The 17999-nt window shown below is 35.3% G+C and overlaps 1 protein-coding gene across 8 annotated transcripts in view; it reads right to left on the reverse strand.

The window, feature by feature from the left end:
* Window positions 1-8567: 8567 nt before the first annotated feature.
* The window catches only part of Liprin-beta (liprin-beta 1), a 124834-nt gene continuing 115402 nt past the window's right edge, over window positions 8568-17999 (reverse strand). For 6 of the 8 annotated variants that reach the window (XR_014442881.1, XM_083134115.1, XM_083134114.1 and 3 more), the window contains 2 exons: window positions 13668-13727; window positions 8568-11478 (listed from right to left, as the gene is read on the reverse strand). Coding sequence is in view for 7 of the 8 variants with exons in the window: in XM_083134115.1 (XP_082990241.1) it covers window positions 11428-11478; window positions 13668-13727 (111 nt within the window). In the remaining variant the exon portion in view is untranslated. The remainder of the gene's footprint in view (window positions 11479-13667; window positions 13728-17999) is intronic. The other 2 variants (XM_083134118.1, XM_083134119.1) reach the window with 2 other exon arrangements.

A 17999-nucleotide genomic window follows, 5' to 3' on the forward strand; every position in this document is an offset into this window, starting at 1 on the left:
TGCACGGCGACGGTGCGGGACTAAGATACTGTAGTGCAAGACCAAAAACTGGCGAGAAGTAGGGGAGGATTGCCTCCCCTCGCCAGTCCCTCATATTCGCTGCCACTGATGAAAGTGAAGAGGAACAATTATAGAAATATAAACATCATTCCTTCCTCCTGACTAGAATTCATATCTGATTCACAAGATCTGCCAATGTTCTATACACTATTGGATCATTCAAAAAGTGGCGTCTGCAAAATGGGATGTAAGCTGCCTAAAATGCAATTTGCTTTTCTGAAGAAGAAAATATTTAACTTATTCTGTAGGGTTACAGCAACTTATATTCGTAAAAAAAGAATGTAACAAATAACTAGCTTTATTTGTGATAACTACAGTGCAGAGAATGTCTAAAGTTGCACTGTCCAGTGTAATAATTCTTATTCTCAGAATACAGCAGATTCCGGAGGAGTTTCAAACACTGAGAAAGAGGGGAGTGGAGAAAGAGAAAGAATGCGTACCAGAGATAGAATAGAAAAACTTCAGCCAAAACGTAAAGCAATTGGCCATAAAGGGGCACTAATATCGAGGATGATGATAAATTTTAATGTAGATAAGTTACTAGTTGAGTAGTTTACATTCACCTAACAACTTACATATTCACCCATCCAAAAACACATGTACACGCAAACATCACAACTGCTAGAAAATTACCAAGGGCATTTCATCTCACTGACCAAATTAATGGTTGTGCTTTAGAATTTTGTCTATGTCATAAAATTGATGTAAAAAGGCAGTTATTGAAATTTGTTGTTGACGATTTGCTAATTATGAATTAGATTTTCTATTTCAGGCAGTTATTATTGGAGCCGAAACAGTCCTTGCTGTTTGTTGGCGTGAGAAATAAAGTGTGTCTGACATGTTGCGCTATTGATGAATAAAAAATTAAACCAAGAATTCACATATGTTTTAAAAACTGTCAAGGGCCATCTACTGCCATGGAAGCAGACATCATTGCGGATGGCCTAAATTATATTGAAGAAGCACACCGCTTGCGCTGCACAAGACTGATTGGTGACGGTGATGCAAGCACGATGATCAAAGTGTGTGAATGTGTATCGTATGGTTCGCGTATACCAAAAATTGAATGTGCCAATCATGCTTTCAGAAGATTTAGTCGTGCTCAGGAAAAAATTTCTTCTGCTAGCAAACGTTTTCCAGGCCCTTTAGGTGTCAAATCGAGGAAATCTTTGAAAAAACGATTATCACGACTTGCTGTTGGAGTTCGGGCAGTGATTAAATCCAGTGCAATAAAGAACATGAAAGAAATTACGGAGACTAGACTTCAGAATTTCAGAAAACAATTGAGGAATGTCATTAGTCATGTGTTTGGCCTTCATCAAAAGTGTGGGGAATTTTGCAAGAGAAAGGAATTTGATCCTGATGGTGACTGTTACATTCAAATGAAAGAGAGTGGTGTTTTAGGAGCAGTTGAGCAACAATTTGACAGGACGATAATATCCATTGCAAATACATTATTGTGGAATGCTACCAACAATCCGGCCGAAAGCTACAGAGTCAGTTTGCGAAAGCTGTAGGAGGTAAAAGGGTGGATTTTTCTAGAGCTGGAAGTATTAAACGTAGAGCTTGTGTAGCTGCATTGGCATACCAAACTCGAGGCCAAGGGTGGCATGATGCTGTACACAGAGAACTCTCAGGTGTCAGTCCTCCTCCTTCTGTAACGTCATTTATTAGGAGGCGGGAACAACGCAGCGAGAAAAGAAAATGCCGTAGAACACAATTTGGTCAAGTTTCAGAACAACGCAAGTTTAGTAAACAAATTCCTGCTGGCGGCGATAATCATTATGAAACTAACCCAAGAGTTCCAGATATTTCAAAAGAAATATTTGACGATCTAGCTGAAAGATATGTAAAACGATTGAGTGTATCAACGGCAGATGAGCTTGAAGTACTAACACGTGGCCAAGCCAATAGCGAGAGATGGCGTGAAGAAAGAAGTAAAAGAATACCATCTTCTTTGTTCAAAGACGTTGCTTCACGAAGACAAATAACACGTACTTCTTGTTTGGTAAAAAGAATAACGAATCTCCATGAAAACAGCAGCTGTGCCCTTTCACTAGTTTATGGAAGGGATAATGAACCAGAACCTCGTAGGCAATATGCAAGTTTCCACCCAAATTATAATGTGCAGCAATGTGGATTATTTGTACATAAAATGCACCCATTTTTATGTAGTAGTCCAGATGGTTTGGTGAACAGTGACGGATTATTGGAGATAAAATGTCCATACAATGCCCGAGAATGTATAAGACTTGTTGACATTGCTAGAAGTAGCAATATCAGGTTAAACGAAAACGGCAAGTTGTACCTTAGAAAACAACACCGCTATTATTATCAAATACAAGGACAGTTGGAAATAACAGACGGAAACTGGTGTGATTTGTTTGTATGGTCCCCGAACGATACCCAGACAATAAGAATTCTTCGGGATAAGCTATTTTGGGAAAATCTTTATCCCAAACTCTACAATTTCTATTACGAGTCAGTGCTACCTGAACTGGTGGATTCACGAGCAGTAAGGGGTATGCCCCTTAGAGAACTTGATCATGTGTTAAAGGCTATACAAGATAAGAGAAAAATGTAAAATAGGCTTTTCAATTACTAAAACTTTGAGTATCATAAATAAAATATATAATTTTGGTAGTGCTGTGCTGTAAGAAGTTATGTATGTACAGAGTATGTGGATCTTTAGTTAGTTAAAATTGTAATGGACAAGACTATCATGTTAGGCTTTATTTTTTTTAGGTTAAAATATTGCTAAATATTTTTTACGTTCCTTAAAACATTCTGATTTATTCTTGATTTCAGGTATCTTAGAAAGAGTTGAAATTAATTATTAATTTTTGGGCCATATTTAAATAATTTTACACCTATTTATGATTTATGCCATTTAATAATCTCACATGTATTTTGATAATTAATTTTTTATACTGTAGTCTAAACGTAGTTATTCAAATGTAATTCCATAGTATATTTTTTAAAGGACCCAATTAGGGCAGAACGTCAAATTTCCTCGAAACTATGGCTTTCATGGGGCAAAATGTAATCATGTTGAAACAAATTTAATGATATTGCCGTTATGATCCAATATTCATTGTGCACCAGATTTATCGCCTTTAAATTCCAACCAGAATTGAAATCCAGACTGGGAAAGCTGGGAAATCTTATTTTATCAGTTGTTTGTTCACATATAGAAGATATTTTTCAACCTTTTGCGTAAAACCATTGCTGTTTTATAAAACACTTGCCAATGCCACATCGTTATGACGTTACTAAACAACACCAATGGACTCTGTAACTTGGAAACTGTAAAGACGATGCTACTGTAAGTCAGCAATATGCCGCAGTAAATATACATGCCTGCCTGATAAGTATATCTGAGAAATTGTGTGAGTACGTACTTTTGGTACCCACTATAAGGTACAACCTATTTACACAGATGGTACTAAAACCTCGCAATCTGTTTTGTTCTGTTTTCAAGCAATAATGCAGTACAAATTGACTTCGTACATGGATTCATGCATTGACTACAATTGACTAACGCAATATTTGAGGAGGCTGTATTTTGGTACAGTTACGTTCTTCGTTTTTATGTGCCACAAATATTGCCATCTTCACATGTATAATCATTAGAGGCATTTCACTATTATTTTTTATGTAATCCATTGCATTTTGTTCAGTCTTTTCCATAATTGCTTGTTGGAAAATTTCGTGAGAATGAATAATTGAATATGTTCTTTACATTTGCTTTCGAACAAATAGAGGCAACACTGTCAGGAAAATCTCAAATATTTACTTTGACGCATCAATTGCAAATTCAATGTATGTTGCAAATTACTGTAACTTCATCAACTCCAAAAGTTGTTATGTTGCATACATATATTTAACATTCCAATGTCATTTTACAATGGTGAAAAAAATAACTCTTCTGTTTAGGATGTATTTAAACGACTGCAATCAAATATTTAGCACATTGTTTTCTTCCAATATTCATCGTTTCAGTTCTCTTAACTTAAGAAATAACAATGCAAACGTGATATCATTTATTGACAGTAAATGTTCCTTCATTATCGTTTATTGACCAATCTGTATGTAGATACTTGGATTATAATGCGTAGGTCTGGCAACATGGTCTAATGTGTTTGTGTTCGTCTTGTGTAGTAATTGTGCTGTCTAATGTGTTTGTGTTTGTCTTGTGTAGTAGTTCCTCCATTCATATTGGGGGTTAGGCGTAGAGCTGACAACTCTGCACTGTAAAAAAAAAAATGTCAAGAAACAGCAATATAAGGCCATGGATGTTCCCAAGGTAAAATATTCCGGAGGTAAAATAGTCCCCCGTTCGGATCTCCGGGTGGGGACTACTTTGGGAGGTCCCTGGACTAAGGATAAGATCTACGTTAGGAATAAGGATATTAAATTAGGCACCTGGAATGTTCTGAGCCTTTACCGGCCTGGGGCATTTCAGTGTACAGTTAATGAGATAGTTAAGTATAAATTAGATGTAGTAGCTGTCCAGGAAGTTAGGTGGCTGGGAGAAGGGAATTGTAAAACTAAAAATTATACTTTTTTTTATGGTGGTACTGAAAATCATAATTTTGGAACAGGCTTTTTCATAAATAATAGAATTATCTCGGCTCTTAAAACAGTAGAATTTATTAATGATAGGATATCATATGCAGTTTTACAGGGTAGGTGGTGTAAAATTATTTTAATAAACATACATGCACCAACAGAAGATAAAGATGATAATACTAAAGATGATTTTTATACAGAGTTAGAACAGGTCTTTGATAAATTTTCTCAGTATGATATGAAAATTCTGTTAGGTGACTGTAATGCACAAATTGGCAAAGAGGAGACATTTAAACCCACGATTGGTAAAGAAAGTCTTCATGAATTAAGTAATGATAATGGTATAAGATTGATTACTTTTGCAACCTCAAAGAATTTAATTGTGAAAAGTACCACTTTTAAACATAAAGATATCCATAAATATAACTGGTCTTCTCCAGATGGTAAAACTCATAATCAGATAGATCATATTCTCATTGATAAGAGAAGGCATATTAGTATAATTGACGTTCGTACACATAGAAGTGCTGACTGTGCCAGTGACCATTATTTAGTAATTGCTAAATTAAGAGAAAGACTCTCAGTGATAAATCATAAGCAACAAAATCTAAAAGTTCTAAAATTTGATACAGGAAAGTTTACTGATGAAAGAATTAAGAAAGATTATCAAATTAAACTGTCAAATAGATTTGATGTTTTGGAGGATTTAAATGATGATGACAATATAAATGAAACAGACGTACATAAGAATTGGTAGCACATACGTAATGCAATAGAATCAGCAGCTAAAGAAAGTATAGGATACCATAAACCGAGAAAAAGGAAGCCATGGTTTGATAATGAATGTCATAATCTAATAGAAATAAGAAATCAGGCTAGACTTAGGTGGTTAAATAACTCTGATGATACAAATCTAAACAATTATAATAGAATAAAGCGAGAAGTTAACCGCACGTTTAGAAGTAAAAAAAGAGATTACTTGAAAAGCAAAATTAACGAAATTGAAATAAACAGCAAAAATGAAAATATCACAGATTTATATAAAGGTGTAAATGAGTTTAGAAAGGGGTGGCAACCTAAAGTAAACTTGATAAAAGATAAAGACGGTGATTTTCTAGCTGACCCAAGCGATATTCTAAATATATGGAAGAACTACTTTAATGACCTTTTAAATGTCCATGTAGGAGATAAATCAGAAGTAAATGAAGTCCACACAGCAGAACCTTTAGTTCCAGAACCTAACTTGACTGAAGTTAAGGATGCTATTAAAGGCTAAAGAATAACAAAGCACCTTGCATTGATTTAATACCAGCTGAGTTAATTAAATATGGTGGAAATTCATTAATATGTCAAATTCATAAATTAATTTGTTTAATATGGAATAAAGAAGAAATCCCTCAACAGTGGAAAGAATCCATAATTGTTCCTGTGTTTAAAAAAGGTGATAAAATGAACTGCAATAATTACCGTGGAATTTCTCTACTCTCAACAACATATAAAATATTATCTAACATTCTTTTAAGAAGACTAACCCCATATGCTAATGAAATTATTGGTGATTATCAATGTGGATTTAAACGTAACAGATCAACTACAGATCAAATTTTTCACATCAGACAGACACTTGAAAAAAAAGTGGGAATATAATCAAAATGTCCATCAGCTATTCATTGATTTCAAAAAAAGCATATAATTCGGTCAAAAGAGATAAATTATATAATATATTAGTAGAGTTTGGAATACCTAAGAAGCTTGTTAGTATGATAAAAATATGCACCAGTGAAACAGAAAGTAAAATTTGTGTGGGTATTAATATGTCTGATAAATTTACAATTCATGATGGGTTAAAACAAGGAGATGCATTATCTCCATTGCTCTTTAATTTTGCCTTAGAATATGCTGTTAGGAAGGTAAAAAACTAAAGAAGGACTAAAATTAAATGGTGTGACTCAGTTGTTAGCATATGCAGATGATGTTGACTTACTGGGGGATGATGTGAATACAATTAAGAATAATGCTAAAATATTTTTCAAAACTGCTAAAGAGAGAGGTTTGGAAGTTAACAAAGAGAAAACTAAATATATGCTTACAGGCCGAAACCAAGTGTTAGGTAATAATCAAAATCTAATTATTGATAACAACTCGTTTGAACCAGTTTCCAAATTCAAATACTTAGGAGTAATATTAACAAATTAAAATTATATTAAAGAGGAAATAAAAAGTAGGCTTAATTCAGGAAATGCATGTTACTTCTCTCTTCATAAACTTTTGTCTTCTCGTTTAGTATTTAAGAAACTAAAAGTTAAAATATACAAAACAGTAATTTTGCCTGTAGTATTATATGGATGTGAAACTTGGTCCCTTACATTGAAAGAGGAACATAAATTGAGAGTATTTGAAAATAAGATCCTTAGGAAAATCTTTGGACCTAAAATGGATGAGGAGACAGGTGAGTGGAGAAGGTTACATAATTTAGAACTACATAATTTGTATTCATGTCCAGATATTATTAGAATAATTAAATCAAGAAGACTTAGGTGGGCAGGTCATGTGGCACGAATGGGAGGAAAGAGGAGTTTACAGGATTCTTGTTGGGAAACCTGATGGTAAGAGACCTGTAGGAAGGCCAAGACGAAGATGGAGGGACAACGTTGAGATGGACCTAAGGGAAATCGGTAGGGATGGAAAAGAGTATATAGAACTTGCTCAAGATAGGGAAAGATGGAAGGCCTGTGTTGCTGCAGCCATGGACCTTCGGGTTTAAGAAGCCTAGGGAGTTAGTTAGTTAGTTAGATCTGGCAACATGGCCCTCTGTTGCCATGGCAAACGGTGTTGCCATCTGTTATCGAAAAATTACCACAAAATTGCCTTTAGTACGGCCTTAAAGGAAGAATCTGAACTATTATAGGAAATACAAGGGTATATCAAAACCTAAAGGCAATTTCGTGTTTTCGCAGGAAAAAACGAAGACTGGGTGTGTTTAACGTCACCACGTGTATACTTGGAGTGACGTGGAGCAAAAAGGTCACACGTATGGACGCACCACTCCACGAATGCACCATCGAGGAACAGCGTGCCGTAGTGCGTTTTCTGTGGTCAGAGGGAGTCAAACAGTCAGACATCCACCTTCAGCTGTTAGAGCAGTATGGAGCAAGCACCATGACTCAACAAAAGGTGTATGAGTGGGTGGAACGCTTTAAAGCACAAGGTCTTTGAAGGAGGCACTGTGTGGTCGTCGGTTCAGGTCAGATGACGAGGTCCAGCAGGCGGTACAGATGTGGCTTCGTGACAAACCAAAAACCTTCTTCGTGGATGGGATACAGAACCTGATTGCACAATACCAAAAGTGCATTGCCGTGCAGGGGACATATGTGGAAAAATTGGTATGTGTAGTTCTTCTTCTTGTGTGGAAATAAAGATGTTATGTGAAAATTGCCTTTACTTATTTGATTTACCCTTGTATATGCAATTATAATATACAAATTCTATCTATATGCACTAATTGTTGAACAGTGATCTCCTTTTTAATTCATATGGAACAGTGCATTTTCTTTCACACAAATTTATATTTTAAATGCTTAAAAAGGAAAGTTTTGTTCCTAAGCATACCATTTTTTTATCTTGTTCATTGCTTTTTGTTGTCACCATGCCATACTTGTTTCTGAGAAATTGTAATGAATAACTTCCCGTCACCTGGTCCATGTACTCAGGGAGCTTTAATGTATTTTTGCCTGACCACTCTGTCACTCTGAAAACCAATAAGTAACAATTCAAGCCACTGAACACCACAAATAGAAAAGTAATGAAAAGTATCACAGAGACAATTGCACACACATTGGTACTTTTAATATTAAACTATTTATTTTTCATTAGACTGGCGTTTCTTTGTGAAAAAAATTCTAGAAACTTGTTTGTTTACTATAGTATACAGGGAAATGAAATACAACCATAATAATACATTATTTTATTGATAAACAATAGACTCATGCAATAATTTCCATCCATAGACAAAATAGATTACTTTCAAAAAGTGCATGAATCAACAGTGCCTTGAAACTGGAACAGGTGAAATTCATACATATTTTTTAATAAATAATTTGCTCCTTTTAAAAAAGTTTTTTTAAAAAAAAATCACCTGAAGTTTTTCTACATAACAATAGCACCTTGAAACTTTTATTTCCAACAAGTACGTAAAACAAATTGATTCATATGTCATTGGTCATTGGAATAAAATGTGGAAATCTTCATACATTTTCTTCAGTTGATAAAATTGCTTAATAAATATTTTCTTCAAGAATGCAACATGTTACATATATATATATTTTTTTGAAATGCACACCACAAATTGGCAACTAACTTTACAAAGTTACTAACATATGTTGTTACAAAAAAAATGTACATTGTGTTTCAAAACATGCTTCATAGTGTAAAATTATTGTCTTTAGTAAGTGGTTAAGACATAAGATATATTTATATATATGCCGGTAGTATAATCAGGACAGTGCACATACAGTATTTACTAATTGTGTACAGGAATCAAAATCTGAAATCAACCCATTAGAAATTTGATCCCTTCTTGAACAATAACCTGCTGGTTATTTTTTCGTTTCCTTAACATGGCATAAATAATTTATTTTCTTATTTCAAGAATGGTTTTCTCTTTTCATGATGACATTAATATGTCTTGACACTTAGCTTAATGAAACAGCATTTACAGAAGATTTGAAACTCCACGATATTTTGCAAATGTGCTCAAAGATAATATTTGATATTATTATTACACAGGTAATTGGCATTTTTGCCCAGAAAAATATGGGCTGTTACGAACTGCACACAAGTCGTCTGCACACTTGACACCATGTTCACCCCCTTCCCATCCTAATTCATTGCATTTATTAGCATCTATAGATGAATTAAGTAGAGGACTTCGATAAATCTGTTGAGACTAAAAAAATGTTTCCAACTTCTTTACTGTACTTTCAGTTCCACAGGCTCATTACTAATTTACATGTGACATGAATGACTGGTCCTCTGTCTGCAGTATAGTGAATATTGCCATGCTATCAAGGGGTCCCAGGATAGATTTCTGATGAAGGCACATTGCACAGTGGTCATGTCCCACTTTAAATTATCTATTCCTAGCCCTGACTGGCATAAAGTGGACTTAAAACTAACTTACATACACTTTTTTTGGTGGCACAAAAGATTAAGCCAGCCTCTGTAACAGAGTGCATAGTCTTGGGGGTGTTGGTTTGAATCAATGGTAATGCTGTCACCAGGGACATGGAAAACAGGGGAGGGGGTGTCAGGAGTAAGTACACCTATGTGTACAATATTTGTTAGTGAATTTGTAGATAAGAAACTATAATGAACAATCATTATAGAGAAACAAAATTCCTGGCATGAACAATTACCAGAATTCAATGAATTCCTGGTCAGTACAATGCATCTGCAGATTGATAAGAAGTAACAATGATGGACAGGCAAAAGCTGACACTTCTGAACACAAGAAATATGGTCCCAACACATTCAGACGGCAGCTTCTCAAAATATTACTCTTGTATTTTGTACTATGAACAGTATTCGGCATTAGGCATAATTCTGCAGCTAATTTCTATTTGCTTTCTCTATGTTCACTTAAAAAGTCTGAAAGCCAAATAGCGTCAGTATGGGAAAAGCCATAACATGCAAAGGCCCCTGACTCTTTCACCAGAGATACAACTAGATTTGGTGACCAGTTCACCATTTGGATCATGAAATAAAACCAGCACTGTCGTACAGGAAGGCACCATCAGTTACAGTTGCTGGTTGTACAAGCAGAAGACTTAAATACGGGAAAAGTATAGTAGCTTGTACCAACACCTAGTGCTATTGTGTTTAAATATACATGCCACATACCAAGGAGAGATGCATGAGCACTGGAAGCGGTGGCGTAACTGATGAATAGTGCAAATGAGAACACTATTGCTTCTGACACCCAGATATTTGTGTTGGAAGCGAGAAGTGTTGCTCGAACAACCAATGTAGTTGTTTTTCGAAGGCATGTCCCTATCTGCAATTGTGACGGAAGACAACAGAACTACCCTATAGAAGTGGCAACTCAATACATTTCTACTTATTGGTCAAATTTCCTGCATATATGTACACTTTTAGTTACAATAACATTAAAAATCAGTCTAAAAATGTCAAATTTTCTTCTAGCAACTTTACGTGCACTTTCCTGATGTGGCTACCATAACAAAATGTATTGTCACCTTTGTCACACTGTGAAAAGTCTGCTTTGAAGATCTGCAACTTTGCTTTGCAAAAGAGAAATTAATTTTCTTCAGGCAATCTGAAGAGTGAACACACAAGTCTTCTCAAATTGTTTGCCTTGCACTTTTTAAAAGCAAGTAAAGCACACAGTTGCAGTTTTTGCTATTACTTATGTAACAACACTAAAATCTCTCTTCCACACAGCACAATGTATAAAAAAAAGTCTACAAAAGTGTTTACAAGAATACATACTTTTCATTTTAAGAAAAAGTGTTCAGCAAACAACCTGATTACATAGTTCAAAACACAACACAACAGGCACCTAAATGAATTACAAGACAAAAAAAGAAAAATGCTGAATAAGAAATACAATACTTGTGAATCCTGTATTATGCTGGTTTTCATCATATTACCAGTTCACAATAACATAATTGTGAAAATGTTCCGCAGTGATTAGCATTGCCAAGTCACTTAAAATGCAGGCACATATACAAGATTTCATTAAAACAAAAAAAGGTTCTAAGAGCAGCCTAGGTTATTTTAAACGTTACTGGTCCTTCCGAGAAATGGACTGTTGCTCTGGAGAATTTCCTGGAAGGTAATGGCTACGTTAAGTGTTCAATACAACTGGAACATTGTATTCTACTACAGTGTGTTTCAAAAGTTGCGCAACCCTAACTTTGATTGCTTTTAACATGAAAACTGGGAAGAGAGATGTTTAAATACCTTTCATTACAAGTTTACTCCACACATGAAATTATACAGGGTGTACCAGAAGTGATAGTACAAACTGAAAAGGTGAAAAGTACACAATAGGAGAAGCAAAAAGTCTCGGTATACATGGGGTTGCAAACAAACCACAAGATAATTTCGAATGTTTGGTTACGATCCGCCACTGACGATTGTTTGTACACATCACATTGTATGTCATTCACGTGTGAGGTGCCATAGTCCTACTTAGTAACCAATAGCAGAATTAAAACGTTCACTTTGCTAGACATTACTGTTGCTTTTATTACCAAGGACTATTGTACTGTACAGTATGTTGCATGTTCGGCAGTGTTCAATTTTAAACAAAGAAACATCAGAGTGCACAAGGAGACAAGCGTACAATGTGTACAAACAATCAAGTCAGGGTGCATCAGAATCATGCATTTGCAATTGTCTCGCAAACAGTTAGTTTGAAAAACCAATGTTTACTGAGACTTGTTTGCTTCTACTATCACATACTTTTCACCATTTCCTTTTTGTGCTATCATTTCCGGTACATCCTGTAGAAATTAATTAGTGGCTCTAGTAAGGGTGAACATTTATCCCCAGAATGCCAATTTCTTGGCAGAAAAATGGAAAAGAAATTATGACAGGATTGTGAATAATGACATCCTAATCTGTGGTTTGTGATCAACGGGGGAGGGGGTCTAGTAAAGCCCTTATTTGAATTAGTAATAGCAATTTTATGAGCAAAGTGGGGGAAAAATGACATTTTAGTAGTATATACTCAGGGTTAGCAACATTGCCAGTATCAGATGTCAACAGATGCAGGCAACATGTACCAAAGTATGACCATATAAGTGCAGGAAAAAAATATTGCCTCATATTGACCACTGATCCCCAATAAATACATATAAATTATTGATTAATCTCTTTCCGAAATCTCAGAACAACCTTCGTAATAGTATTCCTCTTTATCTATGAAACAAAATTTATTTGGAACTCGCTTTAAAATATTTCTTTTAACACCACATCAACATCTCTCTTTATATAATATTTATAATTTCAAATAGCATATTATTAGGCCTGAGCCGATACAACTTTGAACCAATACCAACATTCTTAACAATTCCCACAGATACCGATGCTTTAAAAGTGTAACAATTAAAAGTTGTTCAAAATATTCATTAATATTAGTGGGCGAGTATTCCATCCGATTACAAGCATCAATTTACCAGAGTTTTGCTTTGGAATATATCAAAAAAATATATCAGAATATAAGAATACCTGTTGTGTAACCAAAAAAAACTGGTACAAAACTAATTTACCATTGGTTTCAAACTCTGCATAACTTTCAGGATAATTAGGCTATGCCATATTTTCAGACCCCACAAATGATCGAAACACTGGAAAAATATCGTCAAATAAAATTCAAATTATACTTTCTCATACCGTAAAATGAAATTTCAATTGGAAAATGTTACTGAACATGTAAATAAAAAGGTACCAAAAGAACATGATTTGACTAATGAAGTTTCAAGTGTATCAACCGAAAGTCCAGCGCAGCATCCACATGGCAGGAAATACACACCACTACCTCGTTTAGGACAGAAAATTAACTAACCTGTTTTTTTTTACCCCTGACCCTTCACTTAACTCCATAGTCATTCAGTAATTTATAGATAATATGTAATGCTATATACAGGCTGGCCCAGAAAGGTAATCAGAATACTGACTGTTTAATACTTTTGGTTACATTTATGGAAGGGGCACCTTGTATAATAAAATTAGGATTTAGTAACCTGCGTAATCCTCAATACAGTTTTTTTATTCCAACTTCATTGAATCTGATAATGCAAACAAGAACTGTGTGAAACATTACCTGCTAAAAAAATCAACATGTTGTTGAATAATACATTGTGAATAATAAATAATATGAAGCTAGTCCAAGTTTTAACTTCTGACTGCCAAGACAAATAAATGTATGTAACACACTGAAGCCGAAAGCTAAATATTATAAGTAATTCTTACAATAATTCAAAAGGGCATTAGTGGAATTACATACTTACAGTAAGAGAATTAATTTCCTGAGAAACATCCTCGACTTCTGGAACTCGTTTCAGGACTCCCTGAAATAAATTACGTATATTTTGAAAATCAATTAAAAACTACAATAAAATTAGGAATCAATAATTCGATTTCTTAGATTCCTGCCAATACAAATAGTGATACTTTGGATTTCAATTATAGAATAGACTGTTATTATATACTGTCTATTATGCAAATAAAAGTTTAGTCGGATTCCCCTTTCATTCACAGTATACACAATCCCTATAATTTTCATATTCTGTACATATGCAAAGATTACCAACTATAAAATAACCATAACCAAAGTCAGGGGTGTATATTCTAGGCTAGGTATCTTTGAATCCTGGGGCTCAGAGACTAAAATACAGAAGAAAAATCTTTTTAGGAAATGTCCATAAAATGTTCATTTCAATAACATTATGATGGTGCTTCAGGAGTTAATAGCAAACTTACACATCTTCTTTGATGAATTCACGAGGTGAGGTACCACACACAACAAGGGGAGGAGGAGGGGGGTGCATGCCTTGAATGTGGCAAGTCTTCATGCAAATCCTGATCAGTGTTGCGAACCCATTGTTCCCAGTTTGGAACTTACCAGCATTGGTAACAAGGGTGGAACAATACAAGGAAATTCCTCTCTGGGCAACCAGGGTAGATGCATTACCACTGTGATAATAATTTTTTGTTTTAAATTTGTGGAGATATGTTAGCTGACCAGGGATGGTTGAAAACTGAAGCTAAATGTAGGAAAAGTGACAACGGCCAATTGGAAGTTGAAACTGCATTGGGGGATGTTTGAAAAGAATTTGTTTCCTTGGTGCACAGAACCATGAATGAGTCTGTAGCTCTGTTCCAAGAAAAATGACATGGTATGTATGTCAGACTCAGTCCTGGTCGAGTATGCATTTGAAGGGGGAAGGGGAGTAAATTTGTATATAGTACATCTCCTATGTATGGCAAATCATAAGGTAATATCGTATTTCACCACACAATCATTGCAGTTTTTATACCAAATTATTTTGCAAAAAAGTGTGGTGTATTAACGGTACTTAAAAATCATATTAGTAAACTACCTTTGGTGCAAGGTAAGGATGCATGGAATACTCGTCAATATGAGTTAAAATTGAATAGTGCAAACATTATTTCTTCCTGAAAGTGAACATTTTTCCAGTCTAAAAAAAAATTAACACATTGTTATCGATTTGTTCATTAGAGTCAAAATATTATGTTCAATTGAGAACATTTACTACAGCGTTGCAAAGTAGAGACTTACAAAATTTAATCTTCTGTATCCAAAGACTTTGTGCCACTTCATTGGTTTTATTACTTGATACAATGATTACGGGTCATTCCATGGGAAGTCACCAGAATTGTCCGGAAACGGGTCGCCTCATAGTAACAGATTGTAACAAGCTTTTGTGCATGTATAGAGTTAGTAAGGAAATATCATTGTGTGAAATATCTCGTTCCAAAACATAATACATATTGTACAGGGTGCCTCTAAAGAATTGGATCCTTCAAAAAAAGTACAAGACACCGACATTTTCACATAATTGTTAAGGAACAATGAACTGAGGTAGAAAGTATGTTTTTGCTTTATTGTAAAGTATACTTGGTTGTAACGAAATGTAGATTTTGCCTTACCTTTATATGTGTATGCCCAGGAAGTGGTTGAAATTCATTGTCGTTACGATGTGCGGCAGAAAATGAGGTAAGTTTATTAATTTCCCCCCTACTGAGGAAATCAGCCAAAGTATTTATATTCGTCATAGTATGACTTCTATGTATGGTTCATCAGCACACACCCTCAAATTGCTGTTTAATGTTTCTGGTTATAAATTACAGACACTTTTTACAGTATGTGTGGGAAAGAAAGTGCAAAATGAGGCTATTTCAGGAGTTAAAATCTTGTAATGGGAAAGGTGGCAACACTATGCAGGTGGTATAATTGGAAACACCTGAACTTCGGTATTATTTACAGGAAGTATGAAAATTGCACTCTGCCTCATTTGGTATCTGTTGCGAACATACGAAATGAGTGCAGTGTAGAATGTCCGTAATACGGAAGTTACCAATAATCATATCCCAAGTCAACTGGAAGTTGTAAGTGGAAAGTAATTTCAAGGGATCAATCTGAGAGTTGCAATGTGGAATATAATTTTACACTGACAGTGATTGTTGTCAATTTAGTTCACTGAAAACAGCTCATTTGTATGTCGCAAATGCAGTGTGAATACATTGCACAGTTGCTGAATCCAGAGTATAGGTTCTCCCAGTAACTGTGCCAGGTGGTGAAATCCTGAGCAAAATGTCAGTGTGTGGAAGCCAACATGAATCTTCTTTGCTCGGCCATGTAAAACTCTGTGCAGGTCCGTGAGGGTGCATAAATTTGACACAATATTCACTGTTGTCATGAGACACTAATGTAATGATCCCCAACCACCACTGCGAATTGTACAGACAAGCAACGTATGATGAGCTGTGTAGCATTATTTTACCGTGTGTTACCGGCACGTTGGATACTTCTTTAGATATCACACTAATTTTATTTCTTGTAGTCATGCTGGATATGTGAGATTTAAGCATGTGTGTTTTGGTTAGTGGTATGAAACAATGAAGACTTCTTGTTCCTTCAATGCGAGTTGCTTGAGCAAATCGTGGCTTTAACTTGTCTGTTTGCTGTTCAATTTCCTTAGAGCTGACATAGAAAACCTGAATATTCTTGATTGTAGATGCAAATTCACATAGTTGCATAGGAGTTAGAATATGATTGTTGTATGGTCTTTGTATGCTTGCCCTAGTTGCCAACCGTTTCACTGTGGCACCTACACCATCAGAAGGTCCCTTCCCATGACAACTAGCAAAAAAGTGCCCCTCTGCTTTCAAACCGAAATCCTCCTCATGATGACAGAGATTTATAAAATTTTTCCTGTTCTTGTATTGTGCAGAAGATCCATCACTGAAATACACAATTTTCCCTATAGCTGGGAATCTGTTTCTGAGAATTGAGAGAACTTCTTGTTGAAAGGAATAAAAAGATGCTGTGTCATGAATCAGATGATCACTTACAGCACACAGATAAACTGTACTAACAGATGATTCATTCCACACATAGGCAACAAAAGGATGAAGTGTGGCTTGAGAATTTTCCCAGTGAAATCCTTGCTCAGCATCTTGGGCTACAAAAGCATAATTCTCTGAGAAATCTACTAGAAGGATGCACTCATCATCTGCAAGCGATGATTTCCTTGTTGACAGAAAGTGGCTTTGTGCAGAGGTAATAAAATGGTGTTCTTCTGTTGTTTGTATGATTGATGTGTGTGTGCTCCTGTCTCTAGTGACCCACTGATTGTATGTTATTTCCTCATGTTCTGCACACACATTTTCTGGGTACTCCTGCACTTCGTAGCTTCCTGGGCAGTTTGTACATTCACCAAACATACTCGTACAGTCCATATTTGATATATCACAAACACATTTTTCCATTATAGTAAGAAGTTTGACATGGGGTTGAACAGAGTGCAGCATGAGCTTCATATTCTGGTGTATGATGCATACACACACACTATGAGTTCCACCTGCTCCTGGAAGAACACCATTTTGGACGTAATTCAGCAAATTTTGAGAACCCCACTTGCAAGTTTGGATGTTCATTTTTAAACAATGCATACAACTCTTTTAAATTGCACATTACCTGATGCTTTTGTTTATGCACCCTTCCTCTGTCAACCTTCACAGAAATCATGTCTTTCTTTCCTGCACATATTCAGCTGTTTTCATCATTCTCATAAAATTTGCGGCAAGCATCAATGGTATCCCAATTCAGAGCAATGTCAGTCTTTGGTGAAGGCAGTGCCAGTATTCCTTTCTCAGCTCTCAGTTTTTTGGCTGTTCCTACCATGTACTCACTAGTGTTGAAATATTCTTTAACCTTTGTTGTTGGCCAACTATGAGTATTGGAAGCTGTTCAGCTCTTTAAGACTTGATGAATTTCTGCTGAAGTTCTGACATGAGAAGGTTTAGGTCGCGTTCAGCAGGAGTTTTTGTAGCCTCAGCAGATTCTTCCGACTCTTCAGGGATATGTAAAACTGCTGCAACATGCTTTGTAATAGAAGATTGTATTTGTTTAATTTTTGCTTTTATATACCTTTTTCTCTTCTCTTCGTTCACATGAGTAAGTGTCTTCATGTCTGTGTTTATTTCACTTTGAGTTATCACACACAGAATGAATGTCTTCCTGTCTCTAAGTACAGTTTGTTAACAAGTCTTACTGTTCTTCACACTAAATAATCGAAAAACACCACTGCTCTCAC

Source organism: Lepisma saccharinum, chromosome 13, assembly GCF_977018435.1.
Source record: "Lepisma saccharinum chromosome 13, izLepSacc3.1, whole genome shotgun sequence".
Taxonomy (NCBI): Eukaryota; Metazoa; Arthropoda; class Insecta; order Zygentoma; family Lepismatidae; genus Lepisma; species Lepisma saccharinum.